The 26,633-nt window shown below is 47.1% G+C and overlaps 1 protein-coding gene across 1 annotated transcript; it reads right to left on the bottom strand.

Annotated features, from left to right (window-relative positions):
- Positions 1 to 268: 268 nt before the first annotated feature.
- EDC3 (enhancer of mRNA decapping 3) lies at positions 269 to 26,323 on the bottom strand. Its single transcript, XM_077785841.1, has 7 exons — positions 26,251 to 26,323; positions 21,418 to 21,599; positions 18,401 to 18,714; positions 13,274 to 13,609; positions 5,111 to 5,264; positions 3,496 to 3,713; positions 269 to 1,399 (listed from the first exon to the last, which is right to left on the bottom strand). The coding sequence occupies exons 2-7, from the start codon at positions 21,579 to 21,581 to the stop codon at positions 1,065 to 1,067; spliced, it is 1,521 nt and encodes a 506-aa protein (XP_077641967.1). The 5' UTR covers positions 21,582 to 21,599; positions 26,251 to 26,323; the 3' UTR covers positions 269 to 1,064.
- Between the last annotated feature and the right edge of the window lie 310 nt (positions 26,324 to 26,633).

Genomic DNA, 26,633 nt, shown 5'->3' with positions numbered 1-26,633 from the left:
AGCAGACAGGAGCCAAACCCCTCCTCAGGCCAAGCCCGCCCCACACACAGGCTTTGACTCGGATGGGAATGAAGAGATCCGTGAGCTGCTTCCCAAACCATAGCAAATGTAGCAGGGATGCTGAAAGGACAGGGGAGCTCGCCCCAAACATCACCTGCAGCACACAGCACCCAAGAACCCCAGAGCAGCCCTGCCCTGCCCTACTCCACTCCCCCAGCCCTGGGGCTGGGTCAGCACGGAGAAAGAACAAAAGGAAACAACCCCAAACCCCAGGAGGACGCTGGAAAAGTTCTTTTCCATAGCAGGCCTCCACCCCACAGAGCTGGGCTTCGGCCACGAAGCGAACAAAGAAAAGCCAACGGTACAGAAACAATAAGGCCTAGCTGAGGAAGGACATCAGTGCTCCCAGAGCATGTGGGAGCCCCTGGCTCCTGGCACAAGCTCTCCAAACAGGGAACCCTCTCCGTGAGGGGCAGGACGGGCTGGGAAGGAGAGGGAGCTACAGCTGCCTTCTGGAACACAAAACAGGCATGGGGCAGTCAAAACCAACATGGGAACCAAATGAGATTTTCCCTCCATTCAAGCAAGGGATTTCTACACAATCAAGGGGTGCTGTTCCCACCAGGACGTCCTTGCTGGGAATAGCCAACCAGAAGGACACGAAACATCTCGAAGCTCCAAAGCACCCTTATTTGTACCATGTGCCAGCCAGGGCTGGGCAGCAGCAGGGGACAGACACCACGGTCCTGCACGCTCCTTCATCCCACAGCAGGAGAGAATGAAAACAGCTTTGCAGGAACAATTCGCTTCCTCTTCCTCCTCCTTTTTTTTTTGTTTGTTGTTTTTTTTTTGTTCCATTTTACGATTATCCCATTTTCTTCTTTTTAAGTACACAGCGTTTCTTCCAGAAGGCGAAACCCTCCAGAACTTCACATCCTTTTTTTTTTTTTTTCTTTTCCCCTCGTTTAAGGCGTCACCAGAGTCGACCGGCCGGGATCCAGCGCACAGCTTGGCTTTCACAGAGCTCCTCCTCTCTCCCTTGGGAGCCAGGGGCTGCACGGGCTCTAAGTGGAGTGCAGGGGGATGACAAACTTGCAGCCGAAGGGCGAGTGGTAGTTGATGCCCACCTCCTGGAAGACCTTCTGGGGGATGCCAATGTCACAGAGGTAGACGCGGCCGGCGCGCTCGCCCAGCGGCAGCGGCAGCCCCAGGGCCAGCGACCACTTGGCGTCGATGCCCAGCTCCATCTCGCTGATGGGGGGGTCTATGCTCAGCACGGGGGCTCGGTTCTGGTTGGCCCAGTCCACCACGGCTTTGTACCAAGGCTGGTCCCTCAGGAAGGCATTCTCGTGACAATCCAGGCAGTTGATCACTAAGTCAACCGGGGTGTCTGGGAGGTCTGGAAGAAACGCACACACAGGGCACCAAATTCACTACAACTGCTGCTCTATCAGGATACACAACAAGGAGCACAGGAGGCAAACCAGGACCTTCAGAAGGGCCAAATGAGTACAAAGACAAGCAAAACCGTGTTGCAGTGCAAAGTGGAGCGAGGTGGGAAGGCTCAGGCTGCACAGAAGCCAAACATGTCCTTCAGGAGATCCGGATAGAAAAGTACAGATATATACAAATATACACAAATCTAGATGTACAAATCTACCAGCAGATCTGGGGTTTGGCTTCCACTCTCTCTGCACAGCCTGGCCTCACCTGCTGTTGCTGCCATCCTTCCCCCACACAGACCCATCCTGAACAGCTCTCTAGGGACATCCCCAGCCTGGCAGGGACCTCAGCCAGTGAGCAGTGCCACTGACTCACCAGTGCAGGCAGCCCAGGGAGCAGTGGGGCTCTCTGTCCACCAGAAAGGACCATTTTCTATTCCACAAGGTGAAAATAAGGCTGGCTTTTGGAATACACCAACTGTGCTACACTGCTGCCTGCCCCACAGAGCGCTGTCGCTCTCACCTGCTGCATTCCTTCACCTGATGGATCACAAAGTCCTTTGTGCAAAACCATGGAATGGTTTGGGTTGGAAGGACCTTAGAGTTCATCTCATCCCACCCCCTGCCATAGGCAGGGACACCTTCCACATCTCAGAGTGCTTCGAGCCCCGTCCAGCCTGGCCCTGGACACTTCCAGGGATCCAGGGCAGCCACAGCTGCTCTGCAAAACCTGTTCCAACCTTTTACAATATTTTATAATAGGCAAGTAGCTCTGTCAGCACAGCACAGCCCTAACTCCCAGCTTTGTTTCTCCCCAGAAGTTCAACTGAAGCAGCTTGGAAAACAACTGGTGAAGTGCTAAGCAGAAGCCAGCACTTTCCCAGGAGCTGCTTATTGCAGGGAATACTGAACTGGGAATCCTGACAGCTGCTGCAAGTGGCTCAGCAGAGCTGGCTCCTGCTTTGCAGCAGCAGCTGGACACTCCTTCCCTCCCAGCTCCAGCAGGCTGAACAAGGCAGTTCCTTATCCCACCACCACAGTTCCATGCAGCAGCTCTTCCTGACCTGTTCCACCGGAAACATCCCTGGCAGCACAAGCACTGCTCTGTGAGGCTCCGAGTGCCAGCTGTCCCCGCAGCCTCTGTGCAGCCACCCAGGCGTGCCAGTGCCACTAGATGGTGCCAGGGCAGCGGGCAGAGGCCAGCCCTGCTCCCCCAGAAGAAACCAGCCCTGCTCCTCCATGAGAAGTCAGCCCTGCTCTCCCTGGAAGAAGCTAGCCCTAGAGAAGCTGCCCTGCTCCCCCCAGAGAAGCCAGCCCTGTTCCTCCATGAGAAGTCAGCCCTAGAGAAATCACCCTTGCTCCCCCAGAAGAAGCCAGCCCTGTCCCTTCAGGAGAAGCCAGCCCTAGAGAAGCTGCCCTGCTCCCCTAAGAGAAGCCAGCCCTGGAGAAGCCAGGAGAAGGCAGCCCTAGAGAAGTCACCCTTCCTTCTGGAGAATCCAGCCCTAGAGCAGCTAGCCCTAGAGAAGCTGCTCTGCTCCTCCACAGGAAGCCAGCCCTGCTCTCCCTGGAGAAGCCAGCCCTAGAGAAGCCACCCTTGCTCCCCCAGAAGAAGCCAGCCCTAGAGAAGCTGCCCTGCTCCCCCAGGAGAAGGCAGCCCTAGAGAAGCCAGCCCTGCTCTCCAAGGAAAAGCCAGTCCTGCTCCCCCAGAGGAAGCCAGCCCTGCTCCCCCAGAGAAAGCCAGCCCTGCTCTCCAAGGAGAAGCCAGCCCTAGAGAAGCCAGCCCTGCTCCCCCAGAGAAATCCAGCCCTGCTCTCCAAGGAGAAGCCAGCCCTGCTCCCCTAGAGAAAGCCAGCCCTGCTCTCCAAGGAGAAGCCAGCCCTGCTCCCCCAGGAGAAGCCAGCCCTGCTCCCCCAGGAGAAGCCAGCCCTGCTCCCCCAGAGAAAGCCAGCCCTAGAGAAGCCAGCCCTGCTCCCCCAGAGAAAGCCAGCCCTGCTCTCCCAGGAGAAGCCAGCCCTGCTCCCCTAGAGAAAGCCAGCCCTGCTTGGCCACTCACCTTTGACGCTGGACACCTGCTGGCCCTGTGTCTTGCTGAAGAGGTTGAGCTCGTTGGTGATGGACTCCAGCATCTTGACGAAGTTGGGGAGGAAGAGGATGACGTGCACGTCGTGGTTGGAGAGGTGGCGGCCGCAGCTGATGCCCTGGGCGCCCTTCACGTGGGGCCCGCAGAGCAGCGCCACCGTGGGCCGCTGGTGCACGTTCTTGGGGTTCAGTCTGAAACACAGCCAAAAAACAGGGACTGTGAGCAAACCCCAACTTCTTCCTGCACGAGAAAAAAAAAAAAATCTTAAAAAAAACCCATAAATGCAAATTGCCAGGTGCTCTGCAAATCTGCCACCGCTCTCCAAACAACCCACATCCTCTTGTGGTGCTGCCGCTGCTCTGCCTGCATGCTTAGAGAAGCTCAGACTTGTTTGGGTGGAAGGGACCTAAAAAGGTCACCCACGTGGGCAGGGACACCTTCCACTACCCCAGGCTGCTCCAACCTGGCCGTGGACACTCCCAGGGATGGAGCAGCCACAGGGAAGAATTTCTTCCACATATTTAACATAAATCTCCTCTCTTTAAGTTCCTGATGAACCCTCTCTGGCTTCCTTATAGGCCCCTTCAGATACTTGAAGGTTGTTCCAGCCTTCTCTTGCCCTTTCCTGCACCCACAGCTGAGAGCACAAGATCCCAAGGATTGTAGGAGAAAGCTAAAAATTTGAGGTGAGCTTCCCCATCAGAGGAGTCACAATTAAAAAAGAAAAATTATTTCTACTCCCTAAGCTTCATCAACTGCACAATAAAGTGAATTTGGCCTGGAAGGCATCAGGGCTGGCAGCAGGAATTTCAGCTGCCAGTGTGCCATCAGTCAGTGCTCTCCATCAAGTGAGCAGGTCCTGGTAAAGAGCTCCTGAATAACAAATCAGGTCCTGGTAAAGAACTTCTGAATAAAAAATCAGGTCCTGGCAAAAAGCTCCTGAGTAAGAAATCAGGTCCTGGTAAAGAGCTCCTGAATAACAAATCAGATCCTGGTAAAGAGCTCCTGAGTAAGAAATCAGGTCCTGGTAAAGCACTCCTGCATACGCAGATGGAGACTGAAGGGTTACCTTTCTTTTTGAAAGCAAATAATCTGGAGCAGCTATCAAGAGCACAAAAACACAGGTGCAGTTCCTGCCCACAGCAACAGCCACAGAAGCAGAGCTCTTGAGGAGCCAGCAAAAGGCACTGAGTGCACTCCAAAGCTGCTGCAAAGAGCAGGATGTGCTCAGGTGAGCTGCACATGCCTGAAAAGCTGAGTTAGCACAGCATTGTTCTCACAGGCTGCTTTCACTGACAGTGAAATTATGACACATTGAAATTTTATTGACACACTGACATTGCAACGTGCCAAACCAGCAAAGGGAAGGCTCCTTTCCGTGCAGAAGGGAGCTCATCACACATTCTGCAGTGGCTCCATGCACCTCAGGCAGCGCCTGTGCAAAGCTCAGCTCCCCAGACAACCCCCAGCGAGGGGGAAGGAAAATCTCAGCTGCGCTCTGTCTGTGAGCCAAGGGCCAAAAGTGGCAGCAGCGAGCTGAGAGGGGCTCTGCCAGCCCCTTCCCTCCCCACAGAGGCCCCAGCTGTACCTGTTGGGCCCCCCCAGGAGGCTCAGGGCCATCTGGCTGGCACACACCCCTGTCATCTCCAGCCTCCTCTCCAGGGTCAGCCCGTGCTTCTCGGCCACCGCCAGCAGCTTCTTGTGCAGCTCGTAGGACACGCTGGGCACCACCAGCCCCGAGTCTGATGGCAGAAACAGGGGAGGGAGACACAAACGGGGACAGTCAGACACCTCAGCAGAGTGGCAGGGAAAAGGCTCCTTAACTGCTCACCCACGCTCCTTCCCAGGCCAACAAACGAATCCAAATTACTCTCAGCGAGGCAGAGACAGCTTAACACAAGTGCTGGCTTAAAATAACACTTCTGCAAAAGCTCCGCGGGAAATTTTAGTAACACAAGGGTTGAGAAAGCCTTTGGGACTTACAGATGGAATATTAAGGTTTTTCTTAATGGTCTCCAGGCCAACAGTGTTTTAACCCATCATAAAGTGCTCCTGAGCACTGTGAAAGTCAGAAGAGCAGCTGTGAAGTGCCAAAAAAAGCCTGGATAGTTTTTGCCTCCTGACACTGGTCCCCAAAATCCCAAGATCACAGCAAAACAAGCCATCCCACATTTGCTGGAGGGTGTTCCCATGCCAGAAGGGCTGCTCCAGACCCAACAGCTGGATCACAGCACACAGAGGCAGCAGGGAAATAAATGTTCAAAGGATAAACTCGGCAGAAAAACACCTGCCAGGTGCTCTGCAGAGCCCGGGCTAGCGAGCTGGGAAATGCTCCAGCATTTGGATCAAGAGAAAAGCAACATGAGAGGTTTTGTAAAGTGCTGAGAACTGTCCAGGCTGGCCTGGGACACTCCAGGGATGCCAGGGGCAGCCACAGCTTCTCTGGACAAGCTGTGCCACCCCCTTAGGGGATGGCCTCAGAGCTGGAGCAGCTCTCAGCTCCTTCTCTTCCCAGGAATTCCCAGCTCCCACTCAGGCAGAGGAGGAGCAGCACGGAGCAAAGAGGCCGAGGACTAAAAGCAATGCCTGCATCAGGAAACATCAGGAAAAAAGGGGGAGCTCAGTGCCCCCATCGGCATCTCTCCTCCAGCGTCCCCTGTGCTCAGCAGCCCTGGGTCACCCTCACGCTGCCCTTGGCACCTCGGCCTTTGTCTGGGGGGGACAGTGGCCCCCTGGGTGCTCCTGGTAGCCCAGCTGGGCTGGGGCTGCCTGTGCTGCTGGGAAAGAGCTGTGGGAATGTGAGAGGGATGGGGAAATGTTCCAGGGGCACAGGCAGTGCCAGGGGGGCACAGGCAGTGCTCAGGGACACAGGCAGTGCCAGAGGGGCACAGGCAGTGCACTGCTGACTCTGTACTGCTTTGTTTTCTTTTTTTTTGTACTATTGCATTTGTATTTTTAATTTTCCCAGTAAAGAGCTGTTATTCCTATTCCCATATCTTTGCTGAGAGCCCCTTAATTCCAAAATAACAACAATTCAGAGGGAGGGGGTTGACATTTTCCATTTCAGGGGAGGCTCCTGCCCTCCTCAGCAGACTCCTGTGTTCAAACCAAGGCACCAGCCAGCCAGGCAAGCTCCAGCAGAAATGGGAGGTTTTGCACATCCTGGGGGGTGTTGGATCCCTGCATGCTGAGAAATTCAGATTTTCTGCGCTGAAAGACACACACACTCAAGAGAACACTGCATTTGACCTCAAGCTGAGAGAAGGTTTCCAAAATGAATTGATAACACTGAGGTTATAAGTGTGTAGTTTAAATAGAAATGTGTAATATCACATAGTAGAAAAGTTAAAGTTTTAAAATACAGTGATATATTAGTTTTAATATATAGTAATATATTAGTTTTAATATATAGTAATATATTTTAAAATACAGTAATATAAAGCTAAGACAGAAGTTTAAAGGCAGTGCCTAGTCCTTCTTCATGAATTTAAGTAGTATTATATAACTGAACAGAGAAGTCCACATTACAAGACACAAGTAATTAGTTATCAAGTTAAAAGTAAAAATAATTTAAGTGTCATTTTCTTAATTAGTTTTTCCTTAAAAGACCTTGTAGAGATAGATTCTGAGCCATTTTATAACTTGTTAATGAAATGCTGTAGAACTCACAGCTTGTAAGTCTGTAATATAGATAAAAACAATAAACAAGTTCAGAGACAAAACACCATCTCTATACATTTAATCCAAAACAAAACAACCAAAAACAAAACACCCCAAAAACATACAAAAACCGTAAAAAAAACCCAAAAAACAAAAGAGAAACCAAAACAAAAAACCAGAAACCCCCAAAATACCTAAAACCCCCTCAGAATAAACCCCAAAAATCACCAATCAACCGAACTAAAAAACCATGATAAACATCCCAGAAACAAACATCCCTGGCAGGTCTGGGACCCTGGCAGGGCTCAGGAACCCCCCTGGACAGAGCCCCCAGAGACACTGGCTGTCATCTCTGTCCATGGAAAAGAGTTTGCAATCTTACAGGATTAATTACCAGCTCTCAGTGTTTGATATCAGTAATAATTAAGTGTGGCACAGGTGCAAAAGTAAAATTTTAGGATTCTAGATGAGGGGTCCAAAGGGGACAAGATGGAGGAAATTGGGTGTGCCTTGTCCTTTTTCTCCTTCTTCATGCCCTCCATGTTTCACTGTGGTGTTGGCATTTTTCTGTTGGTTCAGGCTGGGGACACACTGTCCAACGTAGGTGACAGATATTGGCACGTTCTTGTAAATCCAGCCCGGGGAGTTTCTGGTATTTAATGTTTGTCACATCCCACTGAGGGCAGAGCCCCACACGCTGCCCTGCAGAACAGAGCTGGGCAGGGCAGCAGAACATGTTATAAATAAGCAAAAATAAACAACCTTAAAAACCAACACAAACAAATTATGACTTCTTCTTTAACAATAGGGCAGAAAGACAGAGACTTTCTACAATCTCAGAACCATCAATACCACAGATTCCAACAGCTGTAATACAATGTGAAATCAGCAGAATGAATATACATCAGCCGATTGTGAAATTCGATGCATATGGAAATTAGTAAAGGTAATAAAAAAGGATCGGGAGTTCTCAGAGGTACGCATGTACATGAAAGGGCAATGAGTCCCGACACCTGTGAATAAACAAACAAATCCTTATTGGAATTGTGGGGTTTGATTTTTCACCGTGCCCATGCCAATGTCACCTGCCCACTGCCCTGTGCCACCCAAGCCCTGCTGTGCCACGCTGCCAGGCCCTGCTCTGCCACTGCTCCTTGGTTTCCAAGATCTGGGGGAGTGTGGGGAAGATTTGGAATGAGTGATCCAAACTTGGTCCTGCTGACCCCAAAAAAGGCAGATCCCAAACTCTACTTTTGCTCCATCTGCTTAAAGGTTGGACCTGTGGGAGTCCAGAGCACCCCTCTGGCTGCCCCCCATGCCCCGAGCCCCTGGCAAAGAGCCCAGGGACCTTGGCAGCAAGTCACAAACACCTGTGGATTCCATTTTAGCCCATGGCAGAGGCTGCCAACCTTACATGAGGAATTACAAGCCAAAAGGGTTTCAGTAATGTTAACAGAAAAATTGACACGGGGCAGAAAAGTAGAACTTTGAGATTTTTTTAGAATGTAATTCAGGAGATAAAACAGAGGGATTTGGGAGTGTCCTAACCTTCTTCCTGTTCCTTTTGTCCTCCATGCCTCGCTGTGATGGTGACACTTTTCTATTGATTTAGGATAGGGACACACTGTCCAACGTGGATTTTAGGCATTGGTATGGGAACTGTAAACATGGTACACGTAATTTTGGGTATATAATGTGAGAGACACCCAGAGCCAGAGCCAGAGGGAGACTGGCATGGCTTCTGTACCAGCTAGACCTAGGCAGGTCAAAAAGAAACTATAATAGATAAGAAAAAATAAACAACCTTAAAAACTCAGCTTCAACCTTTTCTTCAGCAGCCAGGCTAGGGAAAAAGAGACTTTCACACGTTAAAGACTCACCAAGTAACCCCAACAGTGCCAAGTCCCTGAAGCAGAAGGGCAGAGCAGACAATCTGAACTCTGCGTGCCAACCTGAACTCTGCGTGCCAACCTGAACTCTGCGTGCCAACCTGAACTCTGCCCAGACCTTGTGTCCCTGCACATCCTCCCCTCAGCCAGCAGCTCACACTCATGCAAGGATCAGCCTTTCCAGGGAGGCACTTTTTGCCAAGCTGTTGCATTTCCCAGCAAATAAAGAGACAGTTCAACAGCAGCCAGCCCAAACCTGTGAGACTGGCGATGTATTTAGGAGGGATTCACATGTGGAGTCCCAGGGATGGATTTAGCTGAGCCACAATCACCTGGGAAGTTCTGTCAGCTCCAGGTTTTCACTTGTGCTTGGAACAGCGTTTAGCATGGGCTGGCTGCCACCAGGGTTAATGTGAGGCACTGCTGAAGTGGCATTTAGCACGCCAGCCTGTGCTAATTGCTCCCTCTCAGGAGCAGGCTGAGGTGCCAGGAGAATTTCCCTTCTCTGCCCTCACGAAAGGTCCAACCAGTCAGACTGGCTCATCCAAAGCAGGCCCGGGGAGTTAAACAAACTCTGGCACAGAGCAATCAAGGAGGCGACGTGTCAAGCCACAAACAATAACACCGCTGCCACAAAACTGAAAACTGAAGCTCTGCCAACTTATAATTATGTTTGGGTTGGACAGGGCATCTTTATTGTTTGTTAATGAAGGCAATAAAATAAATTAGCCCAGGCCTTTTAATATTAAATAAATTAAGCTGTATTTTACAGCTGCCTCGAAAAAAAAACAAAAAAAAAAAAAAACAAAACAAAAAAAAAACCCAAAAAAAAAAAAACCCAACCAAAACCAACCCACAAGGCAGATATAGACTGAACAGTTTTGTGACATGCAGAGTGACACTGGGTGGATAAAAAAATCCCAAGCCAGCAGAAGAGAGAGTTAACCTTCCAGAAGCTAAAAATTAGGGATTTTTTTTCCCCAGACAAGCCCTGTAATGTTGCTGGGATGCCCAAATGCTTCCCAAGCCTGCAGTGGCAGGGAAAAAGGAGAGGGTTGACACTAGAGGAACTCAGGTGTTGGATCCCATCTTTTCCCGTGGCCATTTCAGCAGCTCTCTAGTTCTCTGCTAAAATAAATCCAGGCACTGGCTCAGGTAGAACTGGACTCAGCAGTTCCTGCAAGCTGTCCTGACATCATCAGCTCTTTCCTTTGGCAATGAGGAATCCCAGCTCCAGCTCCAGAGCCTCCCAGTGTCTGGAGCTCCTGGCCACACCAGGCACAGGAGACATTCCTTGCTGCCTTCTGCTGCTGCTAGAGCTGGAACCACCTGCCTGCAGACTCAGCCAAACACGTTTGCTGCCCCTCACAAACACAACACAACCTTAAAGCTGCTTTTGTTCATCATCATCACTGTTTTTAATTACAGCAAATCCCACCACAGTTCTGGCTGACCTTCCAGTGTGAGCCTCTCCCAGCATTAGTGCACAATTCCCTCCAGCTGAGCAAAAAAAAACTGCCAGAGGGACAAAGGGACTCGGCCCCAGGCCCACTCTGTTCGCTCCTGAAGCAAACTTGAGGAGAGTGGACGTTTTCACTCTTCTCAAAGCAGCCCAGAACACTTCAGACATTCAATATTCATATCATGAAGGAGATAAAATAAGAGAAAAGTCAGAGAAAGGGAAAGCCACACTGTGGGCATCACCCTCAGAGCACACCCAGCCTCTGATCCTGGCACAAAGCTCTGCCTCACTGTGAAGGAAGGGTTGTTTGAAGAGGAGACCCTCCTGCAAACCCCTCTGAGCTCCAACACTCCTGCACTCTGCAGAAGGACCTGCTCCCAAAACACAGAGATGTTCAAACACAGGAGTTTTAGTGCCAACAGGAGGAACAGAGACAACACACATTGAAATTCTCTGGAAGTAGAAAAAGGCAGCTCACACTCATGCAAGGATCAGCCTTTCCAGGGAGGCAGTTTTTGCCAAGCTGTTACATTTCCCAGTAAATAAAGAGACAGTTCAACAGCAGCCAGCCCAAACCTGTGAGACTGGCGATGTATTTAGGAGGGATTCACATGTGGAGTCCCAGGGATGGACTTAGCTCAGCCACAATCACCTGGTAAATCTATTAGCTCCAGGTTTTCACTTTTGCTTGGAACAGATTCCCACCTTCTTCATTCCCTGCTCACTTCTAACACACAGGGTTGTTTTACAAGTGTTTTACTTGTCAGCCTAGCTCCACAAAACCAGCTCTCAGAAAAGCATCCCAGTGGACTGAAGTGTTTATCCTACTCACACCAAGTTCCTTCAGTCAGCAGTAAAATCCCAGGCTGGAAGTCCTGCAGGTGAGTCTTTGACTCAAAACTGCCATCAGCAGTGTGGTTTTACCTCTGTAAAACCATCCTGGTTACCCCCCTACCTCCATGGCATAAAAAGCAGGCAGGGATCCAGAGACAGGGATCCCACAGTGCCAAGAGCTGGATATGAACTCCCTGCCAATCCCCAGCATCAGTTTTGTGCTGTTGCAGCAGAGAAAGAATCACTGTCTCACTGTCTCTGTTAACACAATCATCTCTCAGACTGGCCCAGGGTGAAAAAAAAAAAACAACAAAACAAGAGAAAGAAGTGCTTTGTCAGAACTAGGAAGTGCTTTTTGCAAGGAGAGCTTCCCTCAGGAAACCAGAAACAACTCTGCAGGGAGAATCCTGCCACAGACACATCCAAAACCAAAAAGGCTTTTGGAGCTCTTGGCACTCATTGAATCACTCCAGCTGCTCTTTGAGCCACTGAGAGGCAGGCTGCCTACAGCTCAGCATCCTCCTTCCAGCTGCTAAACAAAGCACTGGGAGTGCAGCAAACAGGATTGGGTTTCCACCCCTGAATTTACTCACTGCTCAGTGCATGGTGGTTTTCCCCCCAGGAATTCTGCTGCTAGAATCCCCTATCAGCCATCCTGCTCAGATTGGCTGCCAAAAGTGGTTTAGCTTTTGTTCCAGACTAGACATCCACAGAGGCCCTGTCTCCTCTCAAACAAGCCAGCTGGAAGATGGATTGACAAGTATAAAATTTGGAAAAACCCACAAGATAGACAGGAAATCACACAGAAAATGAAGAGGTGCTTATTCACACAGCACAGGGGTAATCAAGTGTGGCTTCTTCCACAGAGAGATGCTAAAAGCTTGGGGAGATTTAAAAACCAAGAGGTTAAATTAAGCAGGAAAAAAAATCCATTAAGCCTGAACTCTCACTGCTGCCTCAGGAAGTCTTAAAATCATGAAAGACAAAGCAGTGGGGGAAAGTCTCACTGCATGTTTCTTTCACTTTTCCTCCAGGATCTTTGCAAACACAACACGGAGCTGCTACAACCCACTGTGTTCTCCTCCCACCCGAGAGCAGAACGGGACACCAGGAAGAGGAATGACAGAAATGGAGAACTAGGACATTGTTATACACCAGAATCATTAAAAAAAAAAAAGACTTTTCAAAACTGAGAAGCAGCAAATCACTACAAATCCATCAGCTTCCTCCCCTGAAGCGTTTCACACCCCAGATGGAATTTCCACGCAGAGGACGAATGACAGCCCAAGGAGCTGCTCACACTTCTGCTCAGGCTACCAGAATATCAGTTGGTTTGAGTCCCTGCAAGAAGAGCTGATATCTGATTTTATTCTGATGTGGAAATGTTCCTGGAATGCCAATTTCCTTCACTCCCACATTTTACAAGTGCTTAAAATCAAAAGCAAGATATCCCAAGGAGACTAAAGTTACCTGGAATTTGGACTAAATGTGCTGTAAGTCCTTTTTACATGAAGTATATTTAAACCCATGCAGAAATGGAGAGCTACAACCCAAGGAGTGCCAGAAGCACAGGAAATCTCCTGAAACCATGAAAGCACAAGTCCTGAGCCCATCCCTCTGTCCCTCTTCTGAGTCCACGTGGGTTCCCCATGCTACTGAAAGCAAAGCAAGGACTCAAACACCTCTTGACTCAGTTCCCAGCCATCAGCTTTGCTGCCTGCTGAAGCAACTTTGCTGCCCTCTCGGGGTATTTATCTCAGAAACACTGCTAAGAAAGGCTGTGTGTGGACACACAAACCCAACCTCACGTGAACCTCGCTTGCCCACATTAAGCTGATGCCTCACAGCAAAACTCCACCGTGTGCGCCCCCAAAGGCAGCAGTTTGGGTCCTGGTGAGGAACATACCCGTGCAGAATTCCTTGTTGGGGTTCTGGGGTACCACAATCCTCCTGTAGACGATGGGCTCCGACTCCAGGATGTTCTCGTCGTGCCGGTAGCGGGCGGGTTTCTCGTTGGGGGTCCCTCGGGAGCGGGTGCCGCTCCTCCTCTCGTAAGTCTCGATCTCCTCAAACACAGCTGCCTTGTCAAAAAGGGCCAGGTTGCCCTCAAAATCGAAATCAGTGTCTGGGATTTCATCGATGTCATCCCCAAAGCACTCGTCGTCCTTGCTCTTCATCTGCCCGTTCTTCAGGCCGCTCTTCTTCGGCGTCACCTGGTTGGGGTGGCGGCTGCTGGACGACCCTAAGCCAAAAGAAAAGCAAGTTGGGAGAGTGCCCTAAAAGGGAAAAAGGCATTTTCTCAGCACATTTTGTGGGAAATGGAGCTCCTGCTTATCCACTCACTCAAGGGGTACTCGCCATGGAGCTCACATCGCTCACGCTCAGCTAAGCCAGCAGAAAATAGAAGGTCAAATAGAAAACAGAACAGCAATAGGAAATAGAGCATCAGCAAAGAGACTTTCAGGGGCTTCCCACCTGCCAGGTTAGAAAAACAGGTTTGCCCACAGTAGCAAAAAAGGTGTTTCTTCAGGGTTTATTTAATCCCACTGCCACATCAGTGGCAAGGTAATCAGCTCTGACCCTGGAGTTTTCCCATGTTCAAGCAGGTGTGTGACCCAGGCCCTTTTTTGGAACACCCCTAAATTTCAGAAACTACTGTAGGTGTTTTCTTCCCTATTAATGATCTTTAAGGAGAACTTCAAACCTGAATAGAAAGGATCTCTTTTTTCTTCAACCTTGATGTAATTTCTGTGATGTGACACACAGTCCACTGCCTCATTCCTGTTTCACTCTCCTTACTCATTACCTTGTGTTTTGGGATACACTTCTTTCCAATCACAAGTCATTGGGAAAGCTCAAATTCTCTGGTGTGAGACTGATGAAAGCCTCCTCCTTAGGGCTGGAGATGGAGAACTGATGCAAATACACAATTGTGAGGTCAACATATCCTTTACTTGCTTATTTCTTCCTTTGTCCTTCAGGTCCAGACAGTATCATTCTGTTTGTCCTTGCCAGTGTCACATTTGCAATTACTAGAAAACATTTCAGGCCAATTCCTGCAGTTACAGGAATCACCTACAGTGTCCAACAGATGGAGTAAGTTATCAAGCCAGAGCTCTTGCTCTACTAAACCATACTCTGTTGTTTAAGACAATCCCCTTTTTGAGGGATTTATACAAATGAGTTGGAGAGAATCAGTTGGATAAGACAGAAACAAAATTTCAAGCCATCCAAGGAGATTTTCAAACATCCCAGAAGATTTGCAACAGGCACAAACTGCACCAGCACCCTTCCTGTCGCCTTACAAGTCCAGTTTCAGCATGTCTAACTGCAGTCATGCTGAAATGTGATTTGCTGAGGAGGTGTACCCGGTTTATTTCCAGGCAGAGACTCATTGCCCCAGCAAGGATTTATTTCAGACAGTGTGGGGCTTGGTTTTTCTCAAGAACTGGTTAAGAACTAACCTGAACGCTTTCCCAGTCCCCACAGCAAGATCCTAAATCTGCCAGGCCTTGCAGAATAACCACTCCCTATTAAGAACAAAAACCCCAAACATCCTTCTCAAATAATAATGCACCTTTTGTCTTGGAAGGACAGACAGCAGAATTGCAGCACTGTGGGGACAAAACAGGATTTAGGAGAGGGGAAAGGGTAAGGCTTCCCAGGAAGGAGAGTTGCAGTAAGCACACTGCAACCACTCATTTATGTGCATGGTTTTGAAAGCTTTTGGTACCAGCTTCCACTCTGTCCCAGATAAAGGGCTCCCAAACCAAAGGTGACACAAAGCTGGACAGGATTTGGTTTGGAACTAAGCTGCCACTGCTGGAATCACAGCCACAGCTAGTGCTCTGAAGGAAGAAGATGAGGAATGCAAACACAAGGGGCCCAAGCTCTCCCAGGATTCAGGAACTGCAGCTCAAGCAGAAGCCAAGGGACTCTCAGGGTTCAGGTGGACAAGCTGGAGCCCGCCCTGCCACAGAGGCAAAGCCAGCCTGCTGCTCGTGTCAGCATCAAGAGTTTGGCCAGCTCAGGTTGTTCCTGTCCCACTCCTTGCTAGACCCCTCTGCAAACAGCTCCACACTCCCCTCAGCTGCCCCAAACCTCAGAGTGGCTGTCCAGTGGGACAGGGGCAGCTGATGTGAGCATGGAATGCTGATGGAATAAAGAGCTGCACCAGAAGAGCTGGAGAACAATGGCTGCAAAGCTCCCTGCAGCCACAAAGAATGGGAGCCAGGAGCCCAACTCATCAAAACGTGCTGGGGCAGCTCCCTGACCCATCCTGAGCTCTGCAATGCTGCTGACCCACACAGCTCTGCCCTGGCTACCCCACAGCCCCCAAAAGAGTCACACAGAACGTGGCACAGGCCTCTTAACGAGCTGGGAGAAAAGTTAGGAGCTGTTCTTCTCCAAGCATCTCCTTCTAGACAGGAAAAAGCAGCAGCTGGTTCTGCTCAGGGAAAAGAGGCAAAAAAAGGGCAAGGGGAGAAAAGCAAAGTCAGGCTGCAGAAAGGCAGCTCTCCTATTCCAGCTGCTTCTGGATCACAGCTTCCAGTGCTCTGCCCTGCTCCAAGCTGGCACACAGAAAAGCACCTCCCTCACAAGATAAACAATCCTTCCCAGGCTTTTTTTTTTTTGTTTCTAAGGAAAAACAACCCTTTCATGTACAGCACACAAGCAAACAAAGTCTCCAGCGAGCTGGCTGCCTTCCTGAGAGATCCCTGTGGGAGGCTCTGCTGCCAGCCCCAGCACCACGAGCCCGGTGCCAGCAGAGCCATTGCTGGGAAACCTGCACTGCTGTTTGTTGTTCATTGATTCCTGGCACACCAGGGCTCCAAAGGGGAATTCTGGCCCTCACTTGGCACGCTAGGGGCCAACCAGAGGGCAACTTTCAGCTGTAGGACACAAGCTCTGGATGACATCTCAGCCCATTCTTCCCTGCACTCCTGCACAAAGCCAGGCCCAACTCCATCCCCCTCCCAAAACTCACACATCACTCACCCAGCTCTCCAAATACACACATTTTGCAGGGTAAGACATCCCTTCTGTATTCCAAAATGAACCCAAGCTAACAATCTACACCAGGACCTTGCTCAACCTGCCTCAAAGCCTGTAAAAGTGACCTGTTGTGCTCATGTAAACCTAACATGAGTTGTTTGTGGGGTGAAGTCGACAACACCTAACTCTGCTCACCCCAAGTTTACCAGACATCCTGGAAGGGTTAAAAATCTCCCACTTGGTGGTGGGGGAAAAAGATTTCCAGAGGTTTAGGAATTTCTCTCCAAAAACACAGCCTTACAGCTGTTTCACTGGCCTGGCCCACCTTGGTTTGTTTCTTTTGCAAAGGGAGGGAAAAAATGAAATAATGGAATTATTCTGGATGCATACCAAGGCTTCAACAATTAAGTCTGGAAATATGCTGGATGTACACTAAAATTTCAGGAGTTATGAGGGTCTGGAAAGGAAGATAGCTCAGGAGGCTTTGAGGAAAAAAGTGAACAAAGCCAGTTGTGGCCTAATTTTGAAGATTTTATCAAGAGAAATAAAAATAAGAGATGTGTGACTTTGGGATGCTCTGATTGTATCTTACATCACCCTCATTGATTTGTATTTTTAACAACACAGCCAAAACCCATTTGTAGTTATGCACAGGGTGATGTTGTAATAGGTTATGGGTATAGAAGCCTTAAATAGAAAAGCCTGAGGAGATTTAAAAAGCAAGAGGTTAAATAAAGCAGGAAAAAAAGCCATTAAGCCTGAACTCTCACTGCTGCCTCAGGAAGTCTTAAAATCATGAAAGACAAAGCAGTGGGGGAAAGTCTCACTGCATGTTTTCCTGGAGGATCCTTGCAAACACAACACTGAGCTGCTACAACCCACTGTGTTCTCCTCCCACCCGAGGATCATATTGCAGTTTGTTTGCAGCTCCTTTTAGAGGAAAAGGCTGGAAGCTGGGCAATCCTCAAATAGCAAAAGGAGGAAATCTTTAGAACTGGCATTATGTGGGAATCCAGAGCATTCCTCTGGCTGCCCTGGGACCCTGGCAGGGGTCAGGAGCCCCCCTGGACAGAGCCCCCAGAGACACTGGCTGTGATCTCTGGCCATGGAAAAGAGCTTTCAATCTTACAGGATCAATTACCAGCTCTGAGTGGTTGATATAAGTAATAATTAAGTGTGGCACAGGTGCAAAAGTAAAATTTTAGGATTCTAGATGAGGGGTCCAAAGGGGACAAGATGGAGGAAATTTGGTGTGCCTTGTCCTTTTTCTCCTTCTCCATGCCCTCCATGTCTCACTGTGGTGTTGGCATTTTTCTGTTGGTTCAGGCTGGGGACACACTGTCCAATGTAGGTGACAGATATTGGCACGTTCTTGTAAATCCAGCCCAGGGAGTTTCTGGTATTTAATGTTTGTCACATCCCACTGAGGGCAGAGCCCCACACGCTGCCCTGCAGGACAGAGCTGGGCAGGGCAGCAGAACATGTGAGAGATAAACAGAATAAACAACCTGGAAACCAGCACAGACCAATTATGGCTTCTGCTTTGGCAGTGGGGCAGAAGGACAGAGACTTTCTACAATCTCAGGATCATCAATAGCACAGATTCTGACAGCAGTAGACATTTTCTACACAGACAGAATCACTAAGATGGAAGAGACCTTTATGATCATTGAGTCCAAGCCATGACCTATCACCACCACAACTAGACCACAGCACTGAGTGCCACATCCAGTCTTGTTTTAAACACATCCAGGGATGGTGACTCCACCACCTCCCCAGGCAGACAAATCCAGTACTTTACCCCTCTTTCCGTAAAAAACTTTTCCCAAACATCCAAATTTAAGACTGTGCCCTCCAGTTCTGTCAGGAACAAAAGACTGACCCTCACCTGACTACAACCCACCTTTCAGGTGGGCTCAGAAATATACTCTATTTCAAAACAACCCCCAGGTGGGCCAGGGGAAGTTCCCAGCAAAGTTTGGTGGAGAAGGGAAGATGCTGGAGGAGCAGGAAGGCTCCAGGCCAGCCCCACACTCACAGGAATTGTGCCTCCGACGGAAGCCTTTGGACTGGCTCAGCGTCTCCATGTGTCGGTCCATGTAGCTCTTGGAGCACTGCTGCTGTGGGGAGATGACAATGTCCTGGCTCTTCATGTCTGTCCTCCTGGGGATGTTCTGGGGGGCACTGCTGGACATGGGCTTCTTCAGCACCTTGCCAGTGCCGTTCTGGCTGGGTCCCACCTGGCAGCCCACCCCTGGCACGGCCGTGTCCATCTGCTGCGAGTCCCCGCATTGCCTGCTGTCCCCCGGCCCCGGGATCTCCAGGATCTTCAGCTCGGTGATGTCACCTGCCCTAAAAACAGCACCAGAAAATCAGGAATTGAGAAAAAACCTCCTGAGGAAAAACATCCCGATGCCATCATCGATTAAAACAAGGGAATAAACGGATTTTAATGCTCAGACATACACAGACATCAAAATGTTCACATTAAATGGCAAATCTACAAAACAGCCACTTCAGGATGCATTGCACCTGGATTTTGTTTGAAAGCGTCTGCAGTTAAAGAGGAATCAGTCAAGCAAGAAATGGAAGCAACTGGCCCAGACCTTTGCGGAAATTTGCATTAATTTAACAGTTCCTAGCTAATTAATTGCTCTCAGCCTGGAGGCTACTATTACTTTTAATCCATTTCTGCAGAAAGCCACCTTCGGATCAGTGCAGTTCCTGCTCAGACAAGGAGGACACTTCCTATTTCCAAAGAAAAAAATGTCTAAAAAAACCTAATCCAGCACTGGGCACGGGCCAGAAGACAACAAAGGAGTGATTATAAAGCTCTGCATTTGCACTGAGTGCAGGACACAAGTCAGGAATTGGGCTCTTCCAGCTTTAACTCAGCGTTTGTCCACGCGGAAAGCAGAGACTTGCACACATCCCCTGCTCCCTTCCCCCAGCCTCTCTCCTCAAAATCCAAGGGAAAATAAAAAATGAAGAGTATTGACATGGTGGAGTCGCTGTTATGAAAAATGAGAGATCAGAGCCTTCACTGCAACATTTCAGGGACAGAAAATGTGCAGTGAGGAGTGACTCCTGTTTGTATTTGTTAAGAACTGGGGGGAAAGAACTGCTGTGGGCAAAGCTTCTAAAGCACCTCAGCTCTCTCTGCTACAACTGAACAGGATTTAAATAAAAACCCTGAAAATATTAAAATAGATCAATAAAACTTCTAAATAAAAGCAATATACGTGTGTTATATATTTTATATTAAAAATAGATAGTATATATATTGATATTTCTTATATATTTGTACATAATCTAGATTTATATATTAATTATATTATTTAAAGATATTTTCTATAGGTAAAATATAAAAACAAAATTAGAAATTAAAATTATAGATATTAATGTATTATATATTTCTATATTATTCATTTTTATATATTATAGATTAATATGTTACACTATTGTTAGTTTAAAATTCTGTTTTCTATATGTAAAATATGTAAGTAAAAATTAGAAATTAAAATTATATATTATATATTATATATTATATATTATGTATTTATACACAATATAGATTACATATACTAATTATTTTAAAATTCAATTTTCTATATGTAAAATATATAAGTAAAAATTGGAAATTCATATATAATATATAATAGAAAATATAATATATATAATACATATATCTATCTAATATATAATAGATATATTTTATATATTATAGATATTTAAAAACATTAATATATATTATAGATATACATTCTATACCTTATATAAAATTCTATCTTTATATACATTATACATTTACACATATAGATTAACATATTACATAACTTAATATTTTTAATTTATATTTTATATAATATATAGATAAAGAGTATAACTAAAATTCTACATAAATAATATTATTCTTTCACTTTTATAAATGAAAATTTTCAATCAAATGTAAAAATCTATGCAATGCAGAGTGTGTGAGGCTGACACAAGGGTTGCACTGGATGCATTCACCAATTTTATATAGTGTGTATTCATATATCCATTTTATATAGCATGTGTTTATATACCAATTTTAAACAGGATGTGTTTCCATACCAATTTTACATAATATATATTTATATACCAATTTTAGATAGTGTGTATATATATACCAATTTTATATAGTATGTATTGATATACCGGTATTATTTTATATAGTATGTATTTAGATATCAATATTGTTTTATATAGTGTGTATTTATATATCAAATTTATATAGGATGTATTTATACACCAATTTTATATAGTATGTATTTATATATTCATATTTTATACAATATGTATTTAGATATCAAATTTATATAGTATTTATTTACCAATTTTATACAGTATGTATTTATATATTAATATTGTTTTATATAGTACGTATTTCTATACCAATTTTATATGGTATGTATTTCTATACCAATTTTATACAGTATGTATTTATATATCAATTTTATATAGTATGTATTTATATAACAATTTTATATAGTATGTATTTCTATACCAATTTTATAAGGTATGTATTTATATATCGATTTTATATAGTATGTATTTATATATCAGTTTTATATAGTATGTATTTCTATACCGATTTTATATAGTATGTATTTCTATACCAATTTTATATAGTATGTATTTCTATACCAATTTTATATAGTATGTATTTCTATACCAATTTTATATAGTATGTATTTGTATATAACTCTCTACAAATGGATTTGTAGAGAATTTTTAAGGTTGGATAGAAGGTTTATATAGTATTTCTATACCAAGTTTATATAGTATGTATTTATATATAAGATATATATATATATAAGATATATATATATAAGTCTCTACAAATGGATTCGTAGACAGTTTTTAAGGTTGGACAGATGGCTTACATCTTATCTTTGCCTGAGAGCCCCGTAATTCCGAAATAACAACAACTCAGAGGGAGAGGGTTGACATTCCCCATTTCAGGGGAGGCTCCTGCCCTCCTCAGCAGATCTTCTCGCCAGGCAGAGGCAGTGGGGCGAGGCAGGCACTAACCTGAAGGTGACCTCTGGCACGAGGCACTTGACGCCGTTGTGGAAGGGCCGTGTGAGGGAGATGGTCTGGCTGACCTGATCCACAGCTGACACTCTGCCCTGGTACACCCCCAGGCTCTCTCCACAGTTAATGGACACGATGCTGCCCAGCCAGTCCGTGGCCATGGCTCTGGCACAGAGCTGCTGCAACGAGATGCACAAAGCCTCAGTCAGCAGGTGTTACAGTGAGCTCATGGGCACTCTGTGCCCCCTTCCCCGGGACCCGGTGACTCTGATCAGATAACCCTGGACCCTCCTTCCTGCCCCAACGGGGCTCGTGGAGAGCCAGGGAAGCCCACCCTGCCCAAAGTCTGTACAGACCCCTGACATTTCCTGTTCGTGCTCTTTTGCCCCGCTCTCCACATGGACACCACAGAATAAAGAGAGCTGAACCAACGTATTTTGGGATAAGAGCCTCTTTGGGGAATCTTTGCCATCTCCTGATATTCCTCCCCTCACAGCCTCAGACCTCTGGGCTAGCTGATATTTAGGGGGCTGTGCGAGGTGGGGAACGTCAAGCAGCCACAGCCCTCCCAGGCTCTGCTGCCTCCTCTCTGTGTGCTGGGGAGGAAAGGACATCCCAGCCATCCCAGGAGAGTGAAATCCCTGGGTAATAAAAATCATTTACAATAAATTATAAACGTATATTGTGGGGCTTTGTCTTCCCCATTGTACGGCAGATCTTTGTCTGACCGAACGAATTCAAGGCTGAGCTCAAAACCCAAAAGGAATTCCATGTTTTGTCCTGCCTGTGGATATTTTCTTACTACCTTTTTCCCAAGCTGGAAATGAAACTAGAGGTAATTTTAGTAAGGAGGTGATATAAAAAAGATGTCCACAAAAACCCCTGAAGGCCTTCAAATAAAGATCTGCAGATCTTTGTTTGACTAGTTGAATTCAAGGCTGAATACAAAATCCAAAAGGAATATTCCATGTTTTGTCCTGCCTGTGGATATTTTCTTACTACCTTTTTCCCAAGCTGGAAATGAAACTCAAGATAATTTTAGTAAGGAGGTGATATAAGATGTTCACAAGAGTTCCTGAAGGTCTTCAAATAAAGATCTGTAGATCTCTGTTTGACTACCTGAATTCAAAATAATAATAAAAAAAAGATTTAGTGTTTTGTCCTGCCTGTAGATATTTTCCTGTTGCCTTTTTCCCAACCTGCAAATGAAACTCAAGATCATTTATTAAGAGGTGATATAATAAAGATGACCACAAAAACCCCTGAAGGCCTTCAAATAAAGATCTGCAGATCTCTGCTTGGCTGGCTGAATTCAAAATCCAAAAGGAATATTCAGTGTTTCATCCTGCCTGTGGATATTCTCCTCTTGCCTTTTCCCCAACCTGGAAATGAAACTCAAGATCATTTTAGTAAGGTGAAATAAGATGTTCACAAAAGTCCCTGAATGCCTTCAAATAAAGATCTGCAGATCTCTGTTTGATTGGCTGAATTCAAAACCCAAAAAAAAAGATTTAGTGTTTTATCCTGCCTGTGGATATCCTCTTGTGGATACTGTTCTGTCCTGCCTGTGGATATTCTCTTTCCAACCTGGAAATAAAACTCAAGATCATTTTATTAAGAGGTGATGCAAGAAGATGTTCCCAAAAGCCCCTGAAAGGTTTCAAATAAAAATCTGCTCTTACATCACCTAGTTACTAAAATTATCTCGAGTTTCATTTCCAGGCTGGGAAAAGGCATCACCCCCTGTGATTCCAAACTGGGAATTTCTCTTCACTTCCTTCACTGAAGTTCTGGCAGATGGACACTGGGGCAGAACAGCTCCTGTGAATATTCTGGATTGATCTCTGCACGTGCAAAGGAAAACCAAAATCTTTAGGGGAACAGAGATACAGGGCAGGAGGGGAACCCCAACCAACAGAGAAACACAAAAGGGTGAAAAAAATCCCCAAAAACTGGAATGCAGGATAAAAGCAGCAAAGGCAGCATCAGTGCCACGATTAGATAAATGAATTTTAAAATAGTTTTTCTCCTTGCACTGAAGTTCTGTCAAAACCAGGGGAGAAAAACTCCAATTTGTTTAGACAGATGTTTCCAACAGTGCTGGAAGCAGCTAAAGAGCTCCTTTGATCCCAGATTTCCCAGTGACAGGCTCACGAGCATCACGGAGAACAGGAGACATGACAAGCTCCTAAATGTGGAGATTTGCCTTTCATGCTGTAATCAAAGAGGGAGAATGTTTGATATTTACTGTGAACAGCACAAAGAAACACGGCAGACAGCCCAGGGAGAGCAACTTCCATGTATAAATCACATTTCTGGAAGAGGCAGCTGGATTCTCTGCAAGCTGAGCCTCATTGAAAAAAAAACAAGGGAAAAAAAAAAAACAACTTGGATTAGGGGGGAAAAAAAAAATCTCACTTCCCCCAACTTTCAGAGGCTGAAAAGAGGGGATGCTTCAAAGGGAAGAAAATGTGAAATTTGGTGACAAAGCCATCAATTCCTGAGGAGCAGCTCCTGTCCTTCCTGTGGCTGTGTGTTTATGTTAACCCACGGTGACAATGTCTGCATTCCAAGGAGGTGGCTGATAAAAACACTCCCAAAACACAGATAACACAGCCTTGGGGACCACAGGGAAACCAAAGCTTCCTTCCATTTCCTGCTTTCTTCTCATCTCCCTTAGGAAACACAGGAAGGAGCTCGGCACACAGCAGCACCTTACACAGACACTTCTGAAAAACAGGAGCCTCCTTTTAGCACAGAAAACCCAAAAGTAAATCTATGTTTGAGTGCAAATATAAGTTTAACTACCCTGGAGTTGGAATAGAGGGGTGGCTGTGTCGCTGTAGGAAAATATAGGGAGCCCCATGGGTAAACACAGGGATCCCAAATATTGTAAATAACATAAATATTGTAAATATTTAAAAACATGTGGAGCTACCACAGGTAAATTCAGCCAGCCCCATAGGCAAAAATAGCAGCCCCATAAGGTAAAAAGGGGAACCCCCAAAATGAAAATGGGGATACGCCATGGATAAACACAGAGAAACCCCAAAAATAAACATAGAGAACCCCAAAAATAAATACAGGGACCCCCAGCATGCATAAACACAGGGAATCCCCTGCGTGGATAAACACAGGGAACCCCCAAAAATAAACACAGGGAACCCCCAAAAATAAACACAGGGAACCCCCAAAAATAAACACAGGGAACCCCCCCAGGGATAAAGAAAGGAATCCCCCCATGGATAAACACAGGGAACCCCAAAAATAACCACGAAAGGAATCCCCCCATGGATAAACACAGGGAACCCCAAAAATAACCACGGGGAACTCTCCCAAAAATAAACACAGACACTATCCATGGATAGTTACAGGGAACCCCCAAAAATAAACACAGACCCCTTGCCATGGATAAACACATTAAACCCCCAAAAAATAAACACAGACATCCCCCCAATGGATAAACACAGACCCCACCCCCATGGATAAACACAGGGAACCACAAAAACAAACACAGGGGACCCCCCCCACACACACACACAAAAATAAACACAGGGAACCTCCCCAGGGAGAAACAAAGGAATCCCCCCATGGATAAACAAAGGGAACCCCAAAAATAACCACAGACACTTTCCATGGATAATCACAGGGAACCCACAAAAATAAACAGAGACCCCTCCCATGGATAAACATAGGGAATGCCCCAAAAATAAACAAAGGGAACTGCCAAAAAGAAACAGACACCCCCCCCACCAAGGATAAACACATGGACCCCCCCCAAAAATAAACACAGGGAAGCCTGTGATGGATAAACAGAGAACCCCCAAAAATAAATACAGGGAAACCCCCCAAGGATAAACAAAGAAACCCCCAAAAATAAACAAAGGGACCTCCAATGGATAAACACAGGGAACCCCCAATGGATAAACACAGGGACACCCAATGGATAAACACAGGGAACCCTCCCATGGATAAACACAGGGAACCCCCACTGGATAAACACAGGGAACCCTCCCATGGATAAACACAGGGAACCCCACAAATAAACACAGGGAACCCCCAAAATAAACACAGGGACCCCCAATGGATAAACCCAGGGAACCCCCAATGGATAAATACAGGGAACCCCCAATGGATAAACACAGGGAACCTCCAATGGATAAACACAGGGAACCCCCAATGGATAAACACAGGGACCTCCAATGGATAAACACAGGGACCCCCAATGGATAAACACAGGGAACCTCCAATGGATAAACACAGGGAACCCCAAAAATAAACACAGGGACCCCCAATGGATAAACACAGGGAACCCCCAATGGATAAACATAGGGAACCCCCAATGGATAAACATAGGGAACCCCCAAAATAAAGAAAGGGAACGCCCAACGGATAAACACAAGGAACCCCCATAGATAAACACCAGGACCCCCAAAAATAAACACAGAGAACCCCCACGGAATGAACACAGGGCCCGCCATGTACCCACAGCACACCCCAAAACAGAAGACCCCCCAAAAGCAAACAGACGTCCCCAGAGACAAACACAGGGCACCTCCATGGGCACACACAGAGCCCCCCCGAGCTGACCAGGTCCCCCCAAAAACACCCACAGCACCCCACAGCGGAGCGCGGCGCTTCAGCCGTGATTAACCCCTGCGGGACCAGAGCCGAGCACAGCTCCCGGCCGGGCCTGCCCCGGGCCCACCGCGGGCGAAGGGCGGGCAGGGCGTGCGGAGGAGAGCCGCGACGCCGGGCAGGCCCCGCGGCGGGCGGGTACCGCGGGGAGCACGCGGGAAGCCGCAATCCCGGAGCCGGGCCCAAACTCACCCGCACGGCCCCGCAGCCGCCGCCGCTGCCGCTGCCCCGACCGCTCCCCTCAGCGGCTGCGCCTGACGTCACTTCCGGCCACGCCCCGCGCGCGGCGCTCCGGCACCGGAAACACCATAGAGACTGCGAGGTGTGCGCATGCGCAGTGAGAGACCGCGCAGGGGCTGCGACACGTGTGTGACACCTGCGTGACACCTGTGTGACAACGTGTGACACCTGTGTGACACCTGAGTGAAACCTGTGTGTGACACCTGTGTGTGACACCTGAGTGACACCTGTGTGACACCTGTGTGTGACACCTGTGTGTGACACCTGAGTGAAACCTGTGTGTGACACCTGTGTGACACCTGTGTGTGACACCTGTGTGTGACGCCTGTGTGACA

The sequence above is a fragment of the Lonchura striata genome, chromosome 11 (assembly GCF_046129695.1).
Source record: "Lonchura striata isolate bLonStr1 chromosome 11, bLonStr1.mat, whole genome shotgun sequence".
Classification (NCBI taxonomy): Eukaryota; Metazoa; Chordata; class Aves; order Passeriformes; family Estrildidae; genus Lonchura; species Lonchura striata.
This window is presented reverse-complemented; position numbering and strand designations above follow the sequence as displayed.

What these genes read in the sequence shown, in the direction of transcription:
- EDC3 (XM_077785841.1), bottom strand. Translation starts at nt 21,581, where the DNA reads ATGGCCACGGACTGGCTGGGCAGCATCGTGTCCATTAACTGTGGAGAG. An exon ending in GTGCCAGAGGTCACCTTCAG is followed by an intron (nt 18,715 to 21,417) that starts GTTAGTGCCTGC and finishes TGCTGTTTTTAG; the next exon opens with GGCAGGTGACATCACCGAGC. An exon ending in CCGTCGGAGGCACAATTCCT is followed by an intron (nt 13,610 to 18,400) that starts GTGAGTGTGGGG and finishes CTTTTGGCTTAG; the next exon opens with GGTCGTCCAGCAGCCGCCAC.